Source organism: Myxine glutinosa, chromosome 8 (genome assembly GCF_964187855.1).
Source record: "Myxine glutinosa chromosome 8, kmMyxGlut1.1, whole genome shotgun sequence".
NCBI lineage: Eukaryota > Metazoa > Chordata > Myxini > Myxiniformes > Myxinidae > Myxine > Myxine glutinosa.
The window spans coordinates 18188888-18206543 of record NC_136268.1 but is presented as its reverse complement, the minus strand read 5'-3'; the positions used below and the strand labels follow the sequence as shown (position 1 = coordinate 18206543).

The following is a 17656-nucleotide window of genomic DNA, read 5'->3' as shown; positions in this document are numbered from 1 at the left end:
AGGTAACGTTAAGAGTAGTTAGTGACTGATACCTGTAGTGGGGACGCAGGTAGTTTAGTGTGGATGATAATGACGAGGGAGCGCAATAGTTTAAAGGGACGACTGGGAAGCGCAAGTTTCAGAGGGGAGTAGTTAGATGAGATGATGCTGTGTGAGAACTGGACAGGTGTGTGGAGCAGTGTATGAGTAGTGAGTGTTGTGGATCAGTGCGAATGCGCTTGGGGAGAGAAGGGTGCAGGTGGCACCAGGTGTGAGAGCACAGGTGTGCAAGTACAGGTGTGTGGAATACATGGAGTATTGGAATGAGTGGTGTGGAGAGAGTTGGAGTAAGTGGTACGGAGTGGTGTGCATGGTGCGAAGGTGTGGATGGGGGAAGAGTGGACCCCTTTCACGAGTACCCGGGGCAGGTAGTGTAAGTGTTAGGTAGAGGGTAGAGGTACAATTGTGGTTGGATATTGGCATTTGTGGTGCGGTTGCAGAATGGTATTGTGGATGGGTGCATTAGTGTTGTGGAAATGGCTGGGCGTGTAGCCTGTTAGTGTGTGTAGTTGGTTTGGGCACTCCACCACTGTGAGGATGTCGGCCAGGTGAGGCCGCAGGTGGGCTCTGGGAGCCGTTAGTGTCAGTGGGTGCCTGAGGATCCCGGGTGTGGATCGGGCAGCCCGTGCCAGAGAGGGCACTGAGGGGGTGAGAGTGCGAGAGGGCCTTCCCCAGTTAGTTAGGTTAGGGTGAGGAGCAGGTTAGCTCGGGTGGCAACTACAGTGGTGGAGGTGTGCAGGTGGGTAGACCTGCTGGGAGAGCTACACGTCACAGCCCAGAAATTGTGCGAGGGCACCGGGAGATGAATCGGGGGAGTGAGACCCCAAATTGAGAAGCACCACAGTTTGGTCAATGGGAATTGGTTTTTAGAACCCATCGTGTAAGTTGGCCAATGGATTGGCAGGGAAAGACCCCGGGTAATGTAAAGTTGTTAAAGTCATTTAGGAAATAGTTAGGATTGATGAACCTGTCGCACCATACGCAGCCACTTACCTGAGGTGATGATGATGACTCCACACCTGTGTTTTCTTTGTTTTGTGTTGCAGGAAAGGAGAATTGCTGTGTGGATTTGTGAGACGCATCACGACGTGGATGAGACATTGGGGTGATTCCATCTCTCCCTCCCTCGGAGGGACTGATGATGAATTGGTGATGGCAAATTTTGATGTTGAGTTGGAGATGGCAAATTTTGAGGAGAGTTGGAAATGGCAAATTTGATTGGTTAGGAGGGAGAGAAGACGAATTTGGTTTATGGGAGGAACGGGGAAGACAGTAGGGACGGTTGTTGATGTGTAAAGTAGATGTTTATGGGTAGTGTTGTGTTTTGTGGATACAGTAAGGGGTAAGGGAGGGGCAATGTAGGTTACCTGGTGAGGGGGGGGGGGGGGCGTACGGTAGGAACGTACCTGTCTCACCTGGTTCCCATGTGCCCCCAGTGTGCATTACCTTACATTGCGTGCACTTTTGCACCCTTACCACCTTACTCACTTGTTTTCTTTGGTCTCCCACCTCCGAGGATCTGGCTTTGGGGCAGAGAGAGAGGAGAGAGAGGTGCTGGCTCCGCAGTTGTGGGCCTGTACTTTCGCTGCTTGTTGCCTGGATCGATACACCATATGGACCGCAATTTTGGTGGCCGCCCACAATGGACCGCAGTTCTTTTGCGGGCAAGCACCACCCGTTGATGGACCTCTGGGTCAACGTGGCACCTATGCCATACAGGTGAACCACTTATAGTTGGCCCCCCCCCCTGACGGCCACAATTTAGAAATGGACGCGGTTGGCGCCTTTCTTTATTCCTAAAGAAGCCAGAAGGCCAAGAGAAGGCAAGACCAGCGGCAGAACATCGGCCGGCTGCGACACCACCGGTGACTATGAACACTTTATTGGTGCACCGGATGGTGCTGACTGTGTGTATGGGGTGGTGCTTTTGGTGCTTGGACGGGGTGCTCTGCACATTATTAAAGGCCGTAGGGCCACAGGGCACTCGTGGGTTGGTGTATCGATGCTGGCATGCGTGCTCTCTCTCTATGCATAACATTTGCATGTGTTCCTCAAAGAACAGGTCCTGGATCGTAGTGTAAATATCAGTGTAGTCTTGTATAAATGATGCTCCCTACCGGCTGTATGTTTAGTTTGAGGATTCTTTCCACGATTCGGTTATCCTGTGGGTGTGTTTCTGTTAGGAGAAGGGTGCAACGTCGCAGGGGGACATATTTACTCATTTGTGAATATCTGTAAAACTGTCGCACTCAGGGTTGAGTTAATAGTAGAGGGAACTACATCTGAGTGCCACACTAAAGTAGGTAAAAATTTATCGGGTCGGGACGCCCCGAGGTAGAGAAGGGTGCAATGTTGCGGATATGAGATTGGCCTCCATCCATATCCGCTTGTAAATATTCCCCTATTTCCTCCATACTTCCCAACTATCCCCAATCCCCCATTCCCTAGTCCCATTTTCTGTAAACAACACTCTGTAGACCCGACCTTCCCCTATTTCCCCCATTAAATGTCGCATCCAGGTCCACCGCATCTCACGTAGACAACTATAGGACATCTTGCTAGTTATTCTTAGTCTATGTCAGTGAAGGACTCGTTTCCATTAATTCTGACTCTTCGTTGCACCATAATGTGATTGTATGGCACCGTTAGGAAGTTTAGGACCTCCCAATACCTCCCCGCAGCTCTTCCTCATGGTACAACAACAACAACAACAACAGCGGCGGCGGCGCGGGGAGTGTGCGTCCTCACTCCGGCTTGGTTGGTAGGGGGTGTTGAAAGGGCACCAAGCCTTTCCAACGAGCCGCCATCGAGCATGTGCTCGACGGGGTTACCACGTAGGGGCTCGCTGTCAGCTCCTCGTCAAGGGCGGAGCCCGGTAACCCCCCGCACCCAATAGAAGCGGCGGACCGATCCCATCTAATGGGCGGAGCCAACGAGCCGAGGGCGTGTCACTCCCCGCTGAGCATGCGCAGGAAGAGGGAGGTGACGTCAGATGCGCGGAGAGCTGAAGGAGAAAGGACGCACCCTCCGAGCGCTGAGACCTCCCAAAGACTGAGCTGTATCCTGTCCCTGAGCCAAGGTGCACCTTGTGCTATCAACCGACCTGTCCTTCCCTGCCATCAATCCCTGTGTAAGTCAGTCTTGTTCCGTTTGTCTGTGGTCTGTCGGGGATAAGATAAGACTGTAACTAAGTGCCCATCTTTTCTGTGCTTTAACTCATACCTTGTAATCTACCCCTTTTCTCCACCACCAATTATATCCTCCTCCGGAGGTCTTGAGAACTGTACCCCTTGTGTCGTTTCATTTATCCCAGTCGTTGTGTCTTTTCCATCATTGATTTAGCATAGCGCGACCAGGTCAACGTCGGGTGGAATCGGGTGAGTTGGGGAAGAATCGGGGGAATTGTTAGGTTGCGGCAATACCACCGCTCGGTAAATAACATCAAATCCGCGATCCGTAACAATATGATAGCATGTCAGGTCTCCATGGCAACATGCGAAAAACATTGGGAGTGGAAATGTGAAAGGCCGTGGGGGTTGACCTTAATAATCTATGTTCGAAATTGAAATCTCAAATTGTAGTTATCACATTTGCTGTTTAAAGCTCAGGTAGACACAGCCAATGCTCCTCCCTAGCAAGTCCATCTATAACATATCATGGAGAGCCTGGTGTTGGCTTAGCGGTTAGGGTGCAGGCTTGGGATCCGAGGATGCAGAGTTTGAATCCTGGTCGATCGCTGAATTAACGCCAGGGGGGTTGACTCAGCCTATCACCCTTCCGAGGTCGGCAAATTGAGTACCAGCTTGCTGGGATGAATGATCACGGTGTGTACCCCGATTTAGAATAGGTGTACCGTATCCCTGTGCATCGTAAGAGAGTGACCAAGGGTTGGCGTCAAGAAGGGCATCCGGCCATAAAAACATTGCCTCAAACAGGGAACCATGATTGTCATGGGGCCCGCAAGGCTAACCCCCGCTCCAGCAGGGAAAAATGGCCTTAAAACGATCATTCATTCATTCATTCAATGGATATCATGGAGGTTAATTGAAATGTCAAAGTGTAACATACTGACCTGCAGGATGTGCACCATGAGACTTGAAGAGACCGCCCACCATACCCTTTCCCAACGGTCCACCAGAGCGCAAGAGCAAGCTTCCTGAACTCGGATGTCGCCACGAGATGGTAGGCAGTCGATTCTGTCGGTAGCAGCGTGCCAACCGTTGCAACACCGTGTCCGTTACGGCAGAAGGTACAAGAAGCCAGTGAGGGTAGCTGCAAAAAAAAATAGGATAGGATTTGCTATAAAATGCACAATAAAATCGACCTCCTGATCCCACACCCACCCCCCTCTACACACCTATAACCACGCACAAACACTACCATATTTATGCCAGCTTGACAAAGAGCGTCTGTTATAAATCGGTGTGTATAATATTATTGCATACTAATAGCTATCCAGCAAAGTCGATGGCACATCATCGCAAATCCCCACGCTTCCTACCGAAAGCGAAGTTTAAAGATGGCAAAAAGTTCCACCAGGAATGACCCAATATTTCAAATTTAAAGGAGTTTAAAATTTTGACCCCTGTGATCCCAAGCCCCATTGAGCATGAACCAGGGTTCAAATCCGAAAACTCGTTACATATTCCATGCATCCCCCATTTTGATTTTATTTTTATATATAAATATTCTATATTTTATTTTAAATATATAAATATTCTGTTGTTGTTATATGTATAACGTTAAAAATATTGATCTGAAAGCTTATATATTGCCATTAATATTATTTTTTTTCTTTGCTTTCAGATTGAACCATCATGGCTGAGAGATTAACTGTTGCTCAAAGAGCACTAATTGCTGCACAGTGACGGTAGCGATTATGGTGATGTTGGAGGGTGGTTCGAGGGATGAGGGGCTGTCCCCCTCCTTATCAGGCACAAGATAAGGAACCTCAATGGAAAACCCTGAGGATGAGGCAGGAGAACTGGCAACTGAGATGGGACGAAAGATGTGATGCTGGTGGACAGTCGAGGCGTGTGTGGAGGTATAGAGTGGTGGTGGTGGTTGGTTGTAATCTGGAGCAGTGGTATTTGCAGTGGTGGTGGGTCTTTTAATAAAACTAAGGATTGAGGACTGCTTCATTTTCTTTTGGAGATCTTTCTGTACCTCTTTGTATGGAATCATGAGGTCCTCCAGCCCTCGCTTTAACTTTAAACTTCATTCCATGAACGGATCCATCTCAACCACCATGTCTGAGAGATTACTGCCTGCTAACAGGATGTTACTAAGGGTGGTAAGACAGAGCTTCGGACGTATCACCACCTCCTCGTCCTCGTTGTTTTTGTCATCCTTGGAGGATTTCATGAGCTCATGCAGGTCCTCCTCAGTTAACCCCTCGGCACGAGACTGTAGTGGCTCCTCCACCTCACTGGACTGAAAGGCATGGGTCACCGCGCTTGATGCACCACTAGTGGTGGGCACTTGAAGTAACAGCACTTGAAGTTGCCCATCTTACATGGTAGAAGAAAATAAAGTCAGCCGACAAATGAAAAGAGAGCAGGTCTTGACATCTCATCCAGCAGTGTGCACAGAAGGTTGATTGCAACAGGTCTCAAATGGCAGAGTTGAAGCAAAGAAACCACTGCTGAGACCACAGAATAAGGTGAAAAGACTGAAATTTGGAAGGCAACAAGATGTGGCGATTGAACAATGAAATTGGGTACTCTGGTCTAATGAATGGAAGTTTAAACTTTTTGGATCTAAGAGATGCCATTTGGCACGCCAAAGACCCAAAGAACGTTACAACATGCAATGTTTGTAGCCTACTGTTAAAGGGGAACCCAAACACTCAGACCACCTCGACGCTAATCTATCCCTTGATACCCTACAAAACAGATATGATGAGTCTTTTTCCGATTCACAATAAATAAAGTAGGTAATTTGGCAATTAAAAGTCGGAATAAGTTGGACAAGTGACAAGAATAAGCGATTCGATTTTGTTTCAGGTCCTGAACCTGAACCAGATATGATCTATCAGTGGGATACAAAATGCCAACTGTTCAGCCTGACAGAGGTAAGTGCTCTCGATCGAGTGCCGTTCTAGTTACCTCCACCACCAAAAGTGGATGGAGGTTGTTTTTACCCCCATCTGTATGGCTGTATGTCTGTCTGTGAACAGGATATCTCAAAAAGTTGAGGATGGATTTGGACGAAATTTGGTGGACAGGTTGTGTGTGTGTGACAAGGAAGAATTGATTCAATTTTGGCAAAGATCGGTATCTCGATCCGGATACGAGAGTTTTTAAAATTTTAAAGTGATTCTTCACCATTGAGTGAGAGGAACAAAAACAATATGTAGCATGATATTTCAAAAGGTTGTGGATGATTTGTGACAAAACTTTTTTTTTTTTTTTTTTTTTTTTTTTTGTATACAAGATCGAGGCTCGTGAAAGAGCGAAAATTAATCACACAGAAAGACAAACAGACACATAAAACAAATAACATCGGGAGCGGTAGACAAGATGGGGAGAGAGGGGGAAGGACACAAACACAACATTTGAGAGCAGGGACCGAGAGACATGGAGACATCGAGAGATCTGTGGGAGGGAGAGGGCTTTGGGGGGGAGGCATGTGAAGGGGGGGGGGGGGGGGGGTGGGAGAGGTATTAACATATGGACACTGCCAGGATATCCAGGAAATAAGTTGGAATTTCAAACAAGGTGGATCTGGGGTGAATTAGTGGGGGTAGAAAAGATCAAGGTTATGGATGGGGGAAGATAAGAGATGGTGGTGAACAGCTGTTTTAAAGACCTGGAGGGAGGAGAGGGATTGAAGGGAGTGTGGGAGTTTGTTCCACAGGCGGGAGAAAAGAGGAATGAAAGAGTGAAGGTGAGCAGAGAGCCGAGATTTCGGCAGTTTAACCATCAGAGGGTTGCTGGCAGATCTTGTGCGACCTGTAGGAATATTTGGGGGACAGAGCACGGAGAGAGCTGGGGGAGCAAGGCCGGAGAGGAGTCGGTAGAAGACAGAAAGACCACCTACCTGCCTGCGGTGAGTGAGTGAAAGGCCCTCAGAGATAGCTTCATCGCGGGAGATTCCAATGATTTTGAAAGCTTTGGATTCAACAGCGTGAAGCCGAGCCAGGTGTGAGGCAGGAGCACCAGCCCATAGGGGAGAACAGTATTCCATTGAGCTGCGGATGAAAGCCTTGTATGTGGTGAGGAGCTCAGGTGTGCCGAGGAAGGACTTCGCACGACGGAGGATGCCCAGTCGGCGACTGGCTTTGGAGGCCAGCTTGGAAATGTGGTTTTCCCAAGAAAGATCATGGCAGATAGTGAGACCCAAAAGCTTGAGTGACAGAACTTCTTGGAGAGGATTGTTGAGAAAGTAGATGGGAGGGTTGTCCAGTCGATCTTTTCGGAGAGACATAGTAAGAGAGTGAGATTTGGCAGGATTGAAAGACATGTTCCACTTGTTTGACCAGTCTGTGATTTTGTCCAGGTCTTCAGAGAGTGAGGAGGCTGCAGACTGCCTATCTGAGGGAAGAGGAATGGAGCGGCAGAGAGTGGAGTCATCAGCAAAGAGATAGAGAGGATTTTCCAGAGAGTCAGAGAGATCATTGATAAAGACCAGAAAAAGCACAGGGCCCAGCACACTTCCTTGGGGAACTCCAGCCTGAACAGGAAGAGGAGATGAGAGAAACCCATTCAGGGCCACACGTTGACGACGACTAGAGAGGAAGTCCGCCAGCCATGCATGGAGATTTCCATGGATACCATAGGAGGAGAGTTTCGTGAGCAGAGCTGGGTGCCAGACCGTATCAAAGGCCCTTGATATGTCAAGGGAGACAGCTCTGATTTCCTGTTTGGCATTCAGGACCTCCATCCATTGTTGAGACAGCAGAAGCAGCATGTCCAGAGTAGAGTGACCTGGTCTGAAACCAAATTGATGATCAGAGATCAAGCCATTGGAGAAGAGGAAAGATTTCATATCCGAAGCAATGATGGATTCCATGACTTTGCTGATAATTGGGAGCAGGCTGATTGGTCTGTAGTTGCAAGGATCTGTTTTTGCACCTTTTTTGTGTAAAGCGGTAATGTTAGCTGATTTCCAGGATGCTGGCAGATGACCTTGAGCAAAAGATAGGGTGAAAAGAACAGAGAGAGGGTGAGATAGAGCGGCAGAGCAGGATTTTAGGACCCGTGGGCTGATGCCATCTGGTCCAGTTGCAGAATCAGAGTCGAGGTTTGACAAAAACTCCTCCACCTTGTCAGGAGAGAAGGACACAGAGTCCAGGAGCATTTGGGTTCGACTGGGAAAGGTGGGAACAGAGAGAGATGGGTTTGGGACTAAGGATTTCGAGGCGAACACAGAGTTGAGGCATTCGGCTTTGTCACGTGCGATGTCAACTGTGTGGCCATTTGAGGTAAGGGAGGGGATGGAGGGGGAACAAACACCAGAAACGGATTTGACCAGACGCCACCAGGATTTGGAGGAAGGAGACAGGTTTGAGAGTTCATTCTTGAGTGAGGAGAGATAGTGCTTCCTGGCACTCCTGAGGGTAGACACACACTTGTTCCGAGCTTGGTGGAAGGAACTGAGATTTCCTTCAGTTGGATTAGCCTTCCAAGAGGCAAAGGCAAGTTGTTTCAGGGCAACTGCCTCACCACAAGATTCAGTGTACCATGGACGGGAGGAAGGGTAAGACAATTGAAGGCGAGATGGGATAAATCTGTGCATGAGAGAGATCAGTTTGCTTTGGAAGAATTCCCAGGAAGAATTGATGTCAGAGGCAGTGGAGATGGGAGACCAATCTAGACGATTGATGGCTGCTTGAAGACCGTCCCAGTCAGCCTGAGTGAAATGCCAGACTCGTCGACGCTGAGGAGGCTCTCTGAGAATGGCCAGAGAGATGTCCACTTTGACAAGCACATGATCAGAAGAACCGATTGGAGCAGAAGAAGAGCAGCAGACATTAGCAGGGAAGTTTGTCATAACCAAGTCTAGAAGAGAAGATACTCCATTGGCTGAGATCCGGGTCGGGAAATTGACAGATTGTGTCAATCCCAGTGAGTCACAGAAGTCCTTTGCTGAGGTGCCATGACTAGTGAGAGAGGAACCCACACCCAACCAGGTGGCATGATGACAGTTGAAGTCACCACATATGAGGAAGAGAGAGTTGGGATGAGTGGATAGAAGTTGGTCCATGTTGTCAGACATTGAAATGTAGATGGAGTCATCACTGTTTGGGGGACGGTACAGAACACATATGAACAAAAGGTGGGAGCGGAGAGGAAGCCGTAACCAGAGGTACTCCTGCGGGTGAGGAGGAAAGAGAGCAGTGCAAGGAGAGTGAGGAAGAGAGTTTTTGACAAAGATAGCCACCCCACCACCAGGCCGAGGCTCAGGTCTATCATACCGGAGGAGGGAGTAACCAGGAAGAGATATTAAGGAATCAGAGACATCTTGAAGGAGGAAAGTCTCTGTTAAGCAGATCAAGTCTGGATTGTCAGAAGCAACCTGTATGGAGAGATCAGTCAGGTTTGAGCGAAGGCCCCGGATGTTTGAGGTCCATACCGTTAATGAAGAGAGAGGGGCAGCATCGGGTACAGGACAGGGGAGGGGAGGAGTAGGGTAAGATGAAGGATGAGAGGGGGAGGTAGGGAGAGGAGTTGATAGTGTTTCAGATGTTGCAGAAGAGTTCCAAGAAAGGGAAGGATGAGGAGGATGAAAGGTTTGCTGGTGAAGGGATGCGGCACAGTGAGGGGTTGTTTGAGGGGGGGTAGAGGAAAGTAGAAGGTTTGGGGGGGTGGAGGTATGAGATAGAAGGGAGACGAAGTGGGGAGGAGGCAGCTTGGAGGAAGAGGGTGGAGGAGAGAGAATTGGAGAGGAATGGTATGGGGGGAGAATTGAATGGGAGGGATTGGGGGGGAGTTTTGAAGGGGAGGAGTGAGGGGGGAGTTTAGGAGGGGAGGGGCAAGGGGGGAGTTTTGGAGGGAAGGGGAAAGGGGGGAGATCAGGAGTGGAGGGGCAAGGGGGGGGGATTGGGAGGGGAGGGGCAAAGGGGAAGTTTAGGAGGGGAAGGGCAAGGGGGGAGTTCAGGAGTGGAGGGGCAAGGGGGGAGTTTAAGAGTGGAGGGGCAAGGGGGAAGTTTCGGAGTGTAGGTGCAAGGGGGGGGATTTGGATGGGAGGGGCAAGAGGGGAGTTTAGAAAGTGGATGATTAATGAAAGACGAACATTGATAACAAATTGGGTTTGTTGTGATTTTCAAGTTAGCAATCCGGTTCAGGATGATGGAGGAGGGATGGAATGAATGTGAATTTAGACCATGTAGTGAGGGAGACGTATAAGATATTGAATTTCTTTTTTTTGAAGTGGAATGAGTTGGAGAGGAAATTGAGAAAAGCCTTTTAAATAGGAAGAAAAACAGCGTGTTGTAATATACCACTGAATAAAAAACAGAAGGGGAAAGGTTAAACATATTTAAAAATATTTAAACAGAACTATGAACAATCTTATATGCACAAAAATACCAACGGGGGGAGAGCCGAGAGGGACCACCACGAGTCACGTGAACAGGGCAAACGGTGGATGGCAAGGAGATAATGGGGGTGGGGCGAACAGCACACCTGGACAGAAAATACAGGATGAGACAACAGTACACGTGGAGAAAATAAAATAAATGTTTTTGTTTTTTTTTGTTTTTTTTGGGGGGGGGGGGGTGGGGAATTAGAACGTTAGACAGTATTATGTTCGGGGTAGAAGGGAAAAAACCAAGAGCCAAGCAAAACACACTTAAGTTAACAAAACACCGACGGGGGTACAACTACAAGGCCACACACAAGGGCAGAAAACGATTAATTAATTACGAGTTACAGGAAATTCAAACCAAAACTAACTATAATCAAACAATATCACATGGACGATAAAATAACGAATTGAAATTTGACAATCTATCTGGGGAAATGGGGGAGAAACACGTGGTCGAAGAACGAACGAACGAATAAGAATGAATAAACGAATGAGCACAGAGAAGGTAGTCTTTTTTTTTTCTTTTTTTTTTGAGTTGAGATTTACATAAGGAAGTAGGCTTTGGGGTGGAAAGACTGCGAAAACAGAGAACGAAAGTTATTGGATCACAAACGACAGGCGCTGAGAGAAAAACAAAGCCTCAAGGTTGTACAGTGTACACTGTACAAGACCTCGAGACGACACGAATTAACGCGATTTTCAATACAGGTATGAAAGATTTGCACCGAAAATCTTTGACGGGACAATAAACGTACATACACCATAAAAGAAATACAGTTATAACGAAAATACAAATTGGAACAATGACTTAACTTCGATTTCGATGGAGAGCGTGGAGACCTGCGAAAAAACGAACCATCGCCAGCAAGACCGGAAACGGAAGTGACAAGTTGGTGGACAAGTTGGTGAGGTGACAAGAACAAGGCAATTATATTTTGGTTAAGGTCCGCATCAAGATCTGACACCATCAGTGGGACACAAAACGTAAACTGTTCAACCTGGTGGAGGTATGCGCTCTACCGATTGACGCCCCAGTTAGACCATCAGACAACCTTTTTTAAAAAAAACGTGAAAACTAATCATCCAAATTGAATGAAATTTGGCATTAATAATTATCATCTTAACATGTTGGATGAATTAATGAGGGATTTTTAAGATACCCCTACTACAAATTGAGTTATGAAAAAAATCCTTGTATTTTTCTTTAAAAATAAAGAAAAAACATTTTGTGTAATTAATCATTACAATTTACTGAAGAGCCATCACTGGTCTCTTTGGATATACCCATACTAACTACCCAAAGGGGTAAATAACAGATTGACTGAGGCAGTTAGCAGTAGTTCCAGTTTCAATTATGTCAACCAAAAAAACATATTTTTGTATGTGTCTAGAAAATTAAAGCTCACATGTTTACTTTTTTTTTTTCTTTTTTTTTTCTATACAAGATCGAGGCTCGTGAAAGAGCTAACATTAATCACACAAAAAGACAAACCGACACACAAAACCGACACACAAAACACAAAAAACAAGGGGAGCGGCAGACAAGATGGGGAGAGAGGGGGAAGGACACAAAAGAGAGGGGGAAGAGGGGGAAGGACAGAAACACAACATTTGAGAGCAGGGACATCGGGAGGACTTGGGGGGAGGTGGGAGAGGAATAAAACATATGAACACTGCAAGGACTCTGGGGTGAATTACCGGGGGTAGAAAAGATCAAGGTTTTCGATGGGGGAAGATAAGAGATGGTGGTGAACAGCTGTTTTAAAGACCTGGAGGGAGGAGTGGGATTGAAGGGAGTGGGGGAGTTTGTTCCAGAGGCGGGAGAAAAGGGGAATGAAAGAGTGAAGGTGAGCAGAGAGCCTAGACTTTGGCAGTTTAACCATAAGAGGGTTGCAGGCAGATCTTGTGCAACCTGAAGGAATATTGGGGGGACAGAGCACAGAGAGAGCTGGGGGAGCAAGGCCGGAGAGGAGTCGGTAGAAGACAGAAATTTGTATCCGAAATTCACTTGTGTCTGTATTTTTGGATTCCTCATACTCTAAGCTTTCTAGCAGTATATGGTTTGTGGGGGGAGCTTCACTGGAAAGACTGATAATTTCAATTTATTGATGGCACGTGAAACGTGCTATTTTACCCCACCTTGCACCTTAAAAATATAGCTCACTGGTATACAACAACAACAACAACAGGCATTTTAAGGCCATTTTCCCTGCAAGAGTGGGGGTTAGCCTTGCGGTCCCCATGACAATGTTCTCCATTTTGCCCTATTTTCTGCATCTCCCCTTGTTAACCCCCTTGCCCTCATTTCTTCTTCGACCATCTTTAGCCAAGTCATTCTCGGTCTTCCCCGTCCTCCACTTCCTTCTACATTTATTTCCATCACTCTTCTCAACCAGTCATTTTCATCCTTTCTCAACACATGACCAAACCATCTCAAACTGTTTCTCTTCACAGCATCCATCACAGGCTCTATTCCCATCATCTTTCGCAATTCATCATTTGTCTTCCTCTCTCTCAACGATACTGCACACATCCACCGAACCATTCGCATTTTCACCCTTTCCAGCCTTCGTTGCTGCTCTACGTTCATTACCCATGTCCCGTTCCCATAAATCATAACACTTCTCACACATGCAGCAAACACCTTTCCCTTCAGCTTCAACGACACTCCCCTCCTCGTCAGCATGCCACTCAGTTCCCGAAACTTCTTCCAAGCACATCTCACTCCAGCAAAAGTTGCCGAGTCTGATCCACCTTCTCCATTCAGCATGTCTCCGAGGTAACAAAATGTTTTCACACCTTCCAGATTCACGCCGTCTCCAAGATCCAAATCAACATTACATCCATCTGCAGCTCCCTCTGTGCACACCTTACATTTGAATGTAGCTGCCACACTGGTTAATGACCCTCTCAAACCACTACATTTTTGATGAACCCACTGAGCGCACATTGTACATTGAATGGAATTCACTCCGACACCCTTCCTGCACACAGCACACGGCCACTTCCCAGTTCTTTCCACCTCACCACATGCTTTACCACTTGCCATCACCTTCGTTTTTCCGCTAATCACCTTCAGACCTTTTGTCTCCATAAATTCCTTCCACTTGTTCATCTTCTCCTTCAGTCCATCCATACTTTCTGCAATCAACACCAGATCATCTGCATACAACAACTCCCATGATAAACCCTCCTTTACGTTCCGAGCCAGCACCTCCATCACAGCTACAAATAGTAGTGGACTTAGTACCGACCCCTGATGCACTCCCACCTTCACCTCAAACTCACCACTGTTCCCGTCCTTCGTCCTTACAGCTGTGCGTGCTCTTTTGTGCATTGCCATCACTACTCTGATCAACCATTCCTCCACTCCTAACCTCCTCAATGCCCATGTCAATACTTCGCATGGAACCCTATTGAATGCATTCTCCAGATCATCAAACCCAAGAAACAACTTCTTCCTCTTCTCCATGTACTTCTCCTGCAACTGCCTCACAATAAAAAGCACGTCTGTCGTTCCTCTTCCTGGCATAAATCCAAACTGCATTTCGTCAATCTTCACTTTCTTCCTTATCCTCCTCTCCAACACCCTTTCCAATACCTTCATTCCAATTTCCAATAACTTTATCACTCGATACGAGCCACAGTCCAGAGGGTCACCTTTCCCTTTGTATAGAGGGACGAGGGTACTCAGTTCCCAATCCACTGGAATGCGGCCTTCTTTCACCACCAGATTGCAGATCACTGTCATTCTCTTCACACCCCAATTTCCCGCTGCCTTCAACATATCTCCCACAACTCCCGTCGGCCCTCCCGCTTTTCTACGCTTCATTGCTTTTACCGCTTCCTCAACTTCCTTCTCGGTTATCTTCTCTGCCGGTCCTAAAACTGGGTTACTCTCTTTGTTGCCATCCCATTCATTCTCTGCATTCAACAGCATTTCCATATATCTCTTCCATCTTCCTTTAATTCCATCTGGGTCCATAACGATTTGTCCCACTTCATCCTTCAAGCAACTCACCCCCATCAGATCACACCTCTCTTTGGCTATCTGCTTTGCAATCCTGAATACCGCTCTCTGACCCTCTTCCGAATCGTTCTCCGAACATTTTCCTACATGCCTCCTGCGCCTTTGCTACCTCTTTCTTTGCAGCCTTCTTGGCTGCCCTATAACTTTCATGCTCTGCGTTTTCTGCCCCCATACCCTTCGCCTTCTGCCACTCTTGAACTTCTTCCTCTTCTCGTCGATCTTCTTTCCAACTTCATCATCCCACCACCATGTTTCCGAGTGCTTCGGTGGTCCTTTTGTCCATCCACATACCTCACCAACGGCTCCCAACAGACTATCTTTCATTGACATCCAACCACTTTTAAGCTCAACCACATCTTCCTCTGCCATACTCAGCCTCTCTTTTAATGCCTCCCTCACTGTCACCTTTTTCAACCTCCACACTTTCATTCTCGGTTGGTACTTCACCCGCCGAGCTCTCCTCGCACCTGTCACCCTTATGTCGCAGACAACCAAGTGGTGCTGTGAAACAGCCTCCTCCCTCGGGATCACCTTTGTGTCCCAGAGGTGCTCCCTATCTCGCCTACGCACCAGCAGGTAGTCAACGGTTCTCGTCGCCCCACCCGACGTGTATGTAACAAGCTTATTATCCTCTTTCTGGAACTGAGTATTACAAATCAACAAATCAGCTCCATCAGCAAACTCCAAAATCCTTTCACCTTCTCCATTTCTCACACCATATCCGTAACCCCCATGAACTCCCTCAAAACCATCCATACTCCTTCCCACATGTCCATTTAGGTCTCCTCCTACCACAACAACTTCCTCATCTTTCACGTTTTCCATCAGCTTCTCTATCGCACACCAGAACTTGTCCTTCTCTTCATCGCTCCGACCAACCTGCGGAGCATATCCCGAGATGACGTTCACCAAGAGCTTTCCAATCATCATTTTCACCATCATCAACCTTTCACTCACTCCAGTCACACTCACCACACTGTCTACAATCTCCTCAGAAAACAGGACACCAACACCATTCACGCCTTCTGGGCACCCTTGCCACACAAACTTGTATTTCTGTCCCTGCCTACCCTTCACCATTCTCACACCACCTCCCTTCCATCTCGTCTCCTGCACACAACATATGTCCACTCTTCTTCTGACCAATACTTCCACCACTTCTCCTGATGTCCCTGTCATTGTCCCTACATTCCATGTCCCAAACCTCAGAAACCGATCTCCACGTCGAGCATCAGATGCTTCGTCGTCATAAATGGAGTGATTTCCACCCTTGCTTCGATCGGGTTCCCCACCTTGAGTTTTGACGAGAGGGAGTGGGGTCCCCCACGGGGTACTTCGGGCTGTACCCTGCCCATATGTAGTCGTAATTGTCATGGTTCTCTTTTTGAGGCAATGTTTTTATGGCCGAATGCCTTTCCCGACGCCAACCCTTTTAGTCGCCTCTTACCACATGCAGGGATACGGTGTACCTATTCTAAACCGGGGTACACACCGGGTTCACTTGTATATAAAACAGTTATGTTTGTTCAGAACCAGTTTTCCTTTCATTCACAAGTTTCAACTAGAAAATAATAAATAATGGTGAGGAAATCAAGTGAAAGCAACAATTCATACCAATTTGATGCGTTTGCATGAAAGACCATTCAATACAGATTAATCTGAGTTAACATACACAGGTAATCAGGTATGCAGGAGCAATTGCAGATAGAGATTACGGTACGCGGACAGAGACACAGCTTACGTTTGACAAATTGCTTGCAACTCATTAACCGGCGATATGCGAAATGGATGCAGAGTTCCTCGACTCGGGCTCGCGCCAACGACCGTGAGCCCGAGGCGGTGGAAATCCAGGAGACACAAGGTCTCGGCAGCATGGTCAACCCCTAGGTGGCTGACCGAGATGGTTCCAGGCCCAGCAGCTGAGCTTAGACTCTCTGTGTCCTCGGAGATAACTGCAAATATGATGGTCACATAGGGTAGCAATCAGATCACAGTACTTTTAACAGACGGGGGTAAGCACCTGCTGAAAGACTCACATATGGATTGTGACTTGAACAAGTTGTGGTGTCAGCCGAGTGTCGTGGGGTCAGATGTGTTACAAATATGCAACTTGCCAGAATAACGGTCCTCCTCACATAAGGCTGAATTCCTCGACGGATAGGCCTCCCCAAGCTGTGTTGCTGTTTTCCTCCATCCCATGCTCTTTAGACCAGCCTTTTTAGCATTCTTGACAATGTTCTTTGAAAACGATCTGCAGAAGTAGGCAGAACGACTTGATTACAAATAAAACAAGAAAAAGAGTAATCAGAGATTGCAAACCCTCGCCAGGATGTATTTTCGGTGGTTTTTAAGGCTTTTGTGTTAAAACAAATATGGCGGCCGAACCACGTGACCGATGACGTCATCAGTTTTTTTCTCCACTAACTTATTCCTATATTATGCTCAAGAAATTTCATCTTGATCGGATGACGTTTTGTACTTATCAAATTACGACGTCATAATGGAGGCACCTATGACATCATCATTAACATATGTTATTCCACATGGAGAGCTCTTTACAATGAGCCATTTCTCCATTTTTTCTATTCAGCGCTTTCGGAGATATGGAGATGCAAAGTTTTTCAGTTTTTCCAAGATGGCGGCCGAACCAAGTGACCTATGACGTCATCATTATCTTAAAAAAATTATACAGGTGGAGTTGCACCTATGGTGAAAATTTCCTGTCGATCGGACCAACATTTGCAGAGAAAATCATATTTATTCTGTGCAGAAAAACAGACAGACAGACAGACAGACAGACACAAATGCAATACCCTCTCCTCAGACGAGGCAATACCCTCAGCAATGCAATACCCTCAGACAAGCACACAGTGAGAATTGCAATGCAGTACATGACCCCTACCGGTCCCAATGAATTCTCTTGTTCCAAGCATTCAGCAATCGTGAGCAATATACAGTCGGACAAATTGTAGTGTCAGTTCAATATGTCAAAGTGTAAGGAGGAAAATTCTGGAAAACTGACCAATGTCTAATGTGTGATGTTTTAAGCCCTCCGAA

At 47.1% G+C, this 17656-nt stretch overlaps 1 protein-coding gene across 1 annotated transcript in view; it reads right to left on the bottom strand.

Moving 5' to 3' along the window:
- Positions 1-17656, bottom strand: part of LOC137432281 (myotubularin-related protein 5) — a 128969-nt gene that overhangs the window by 33848 nt on the left and 77465 nt on the right. Inside the window, exons 25-27 of the mRNA XM_068124082.2 lie at positions 16714-16850; positions 16341-16551; positions 4112-4311 (exon numbers count right to left, since the gene is read on the bottom strand). Of these exons, the coding sequence (XP_067980183.2) occupies positions 4112-4311; positions 16341-16551; positions 16714-16850 (548 nt within the window). The remainder of the gene's footprint in view (positions 1-4111; positions 4312-16340; positions 16552-16713; positions 16851-17656) is intronic.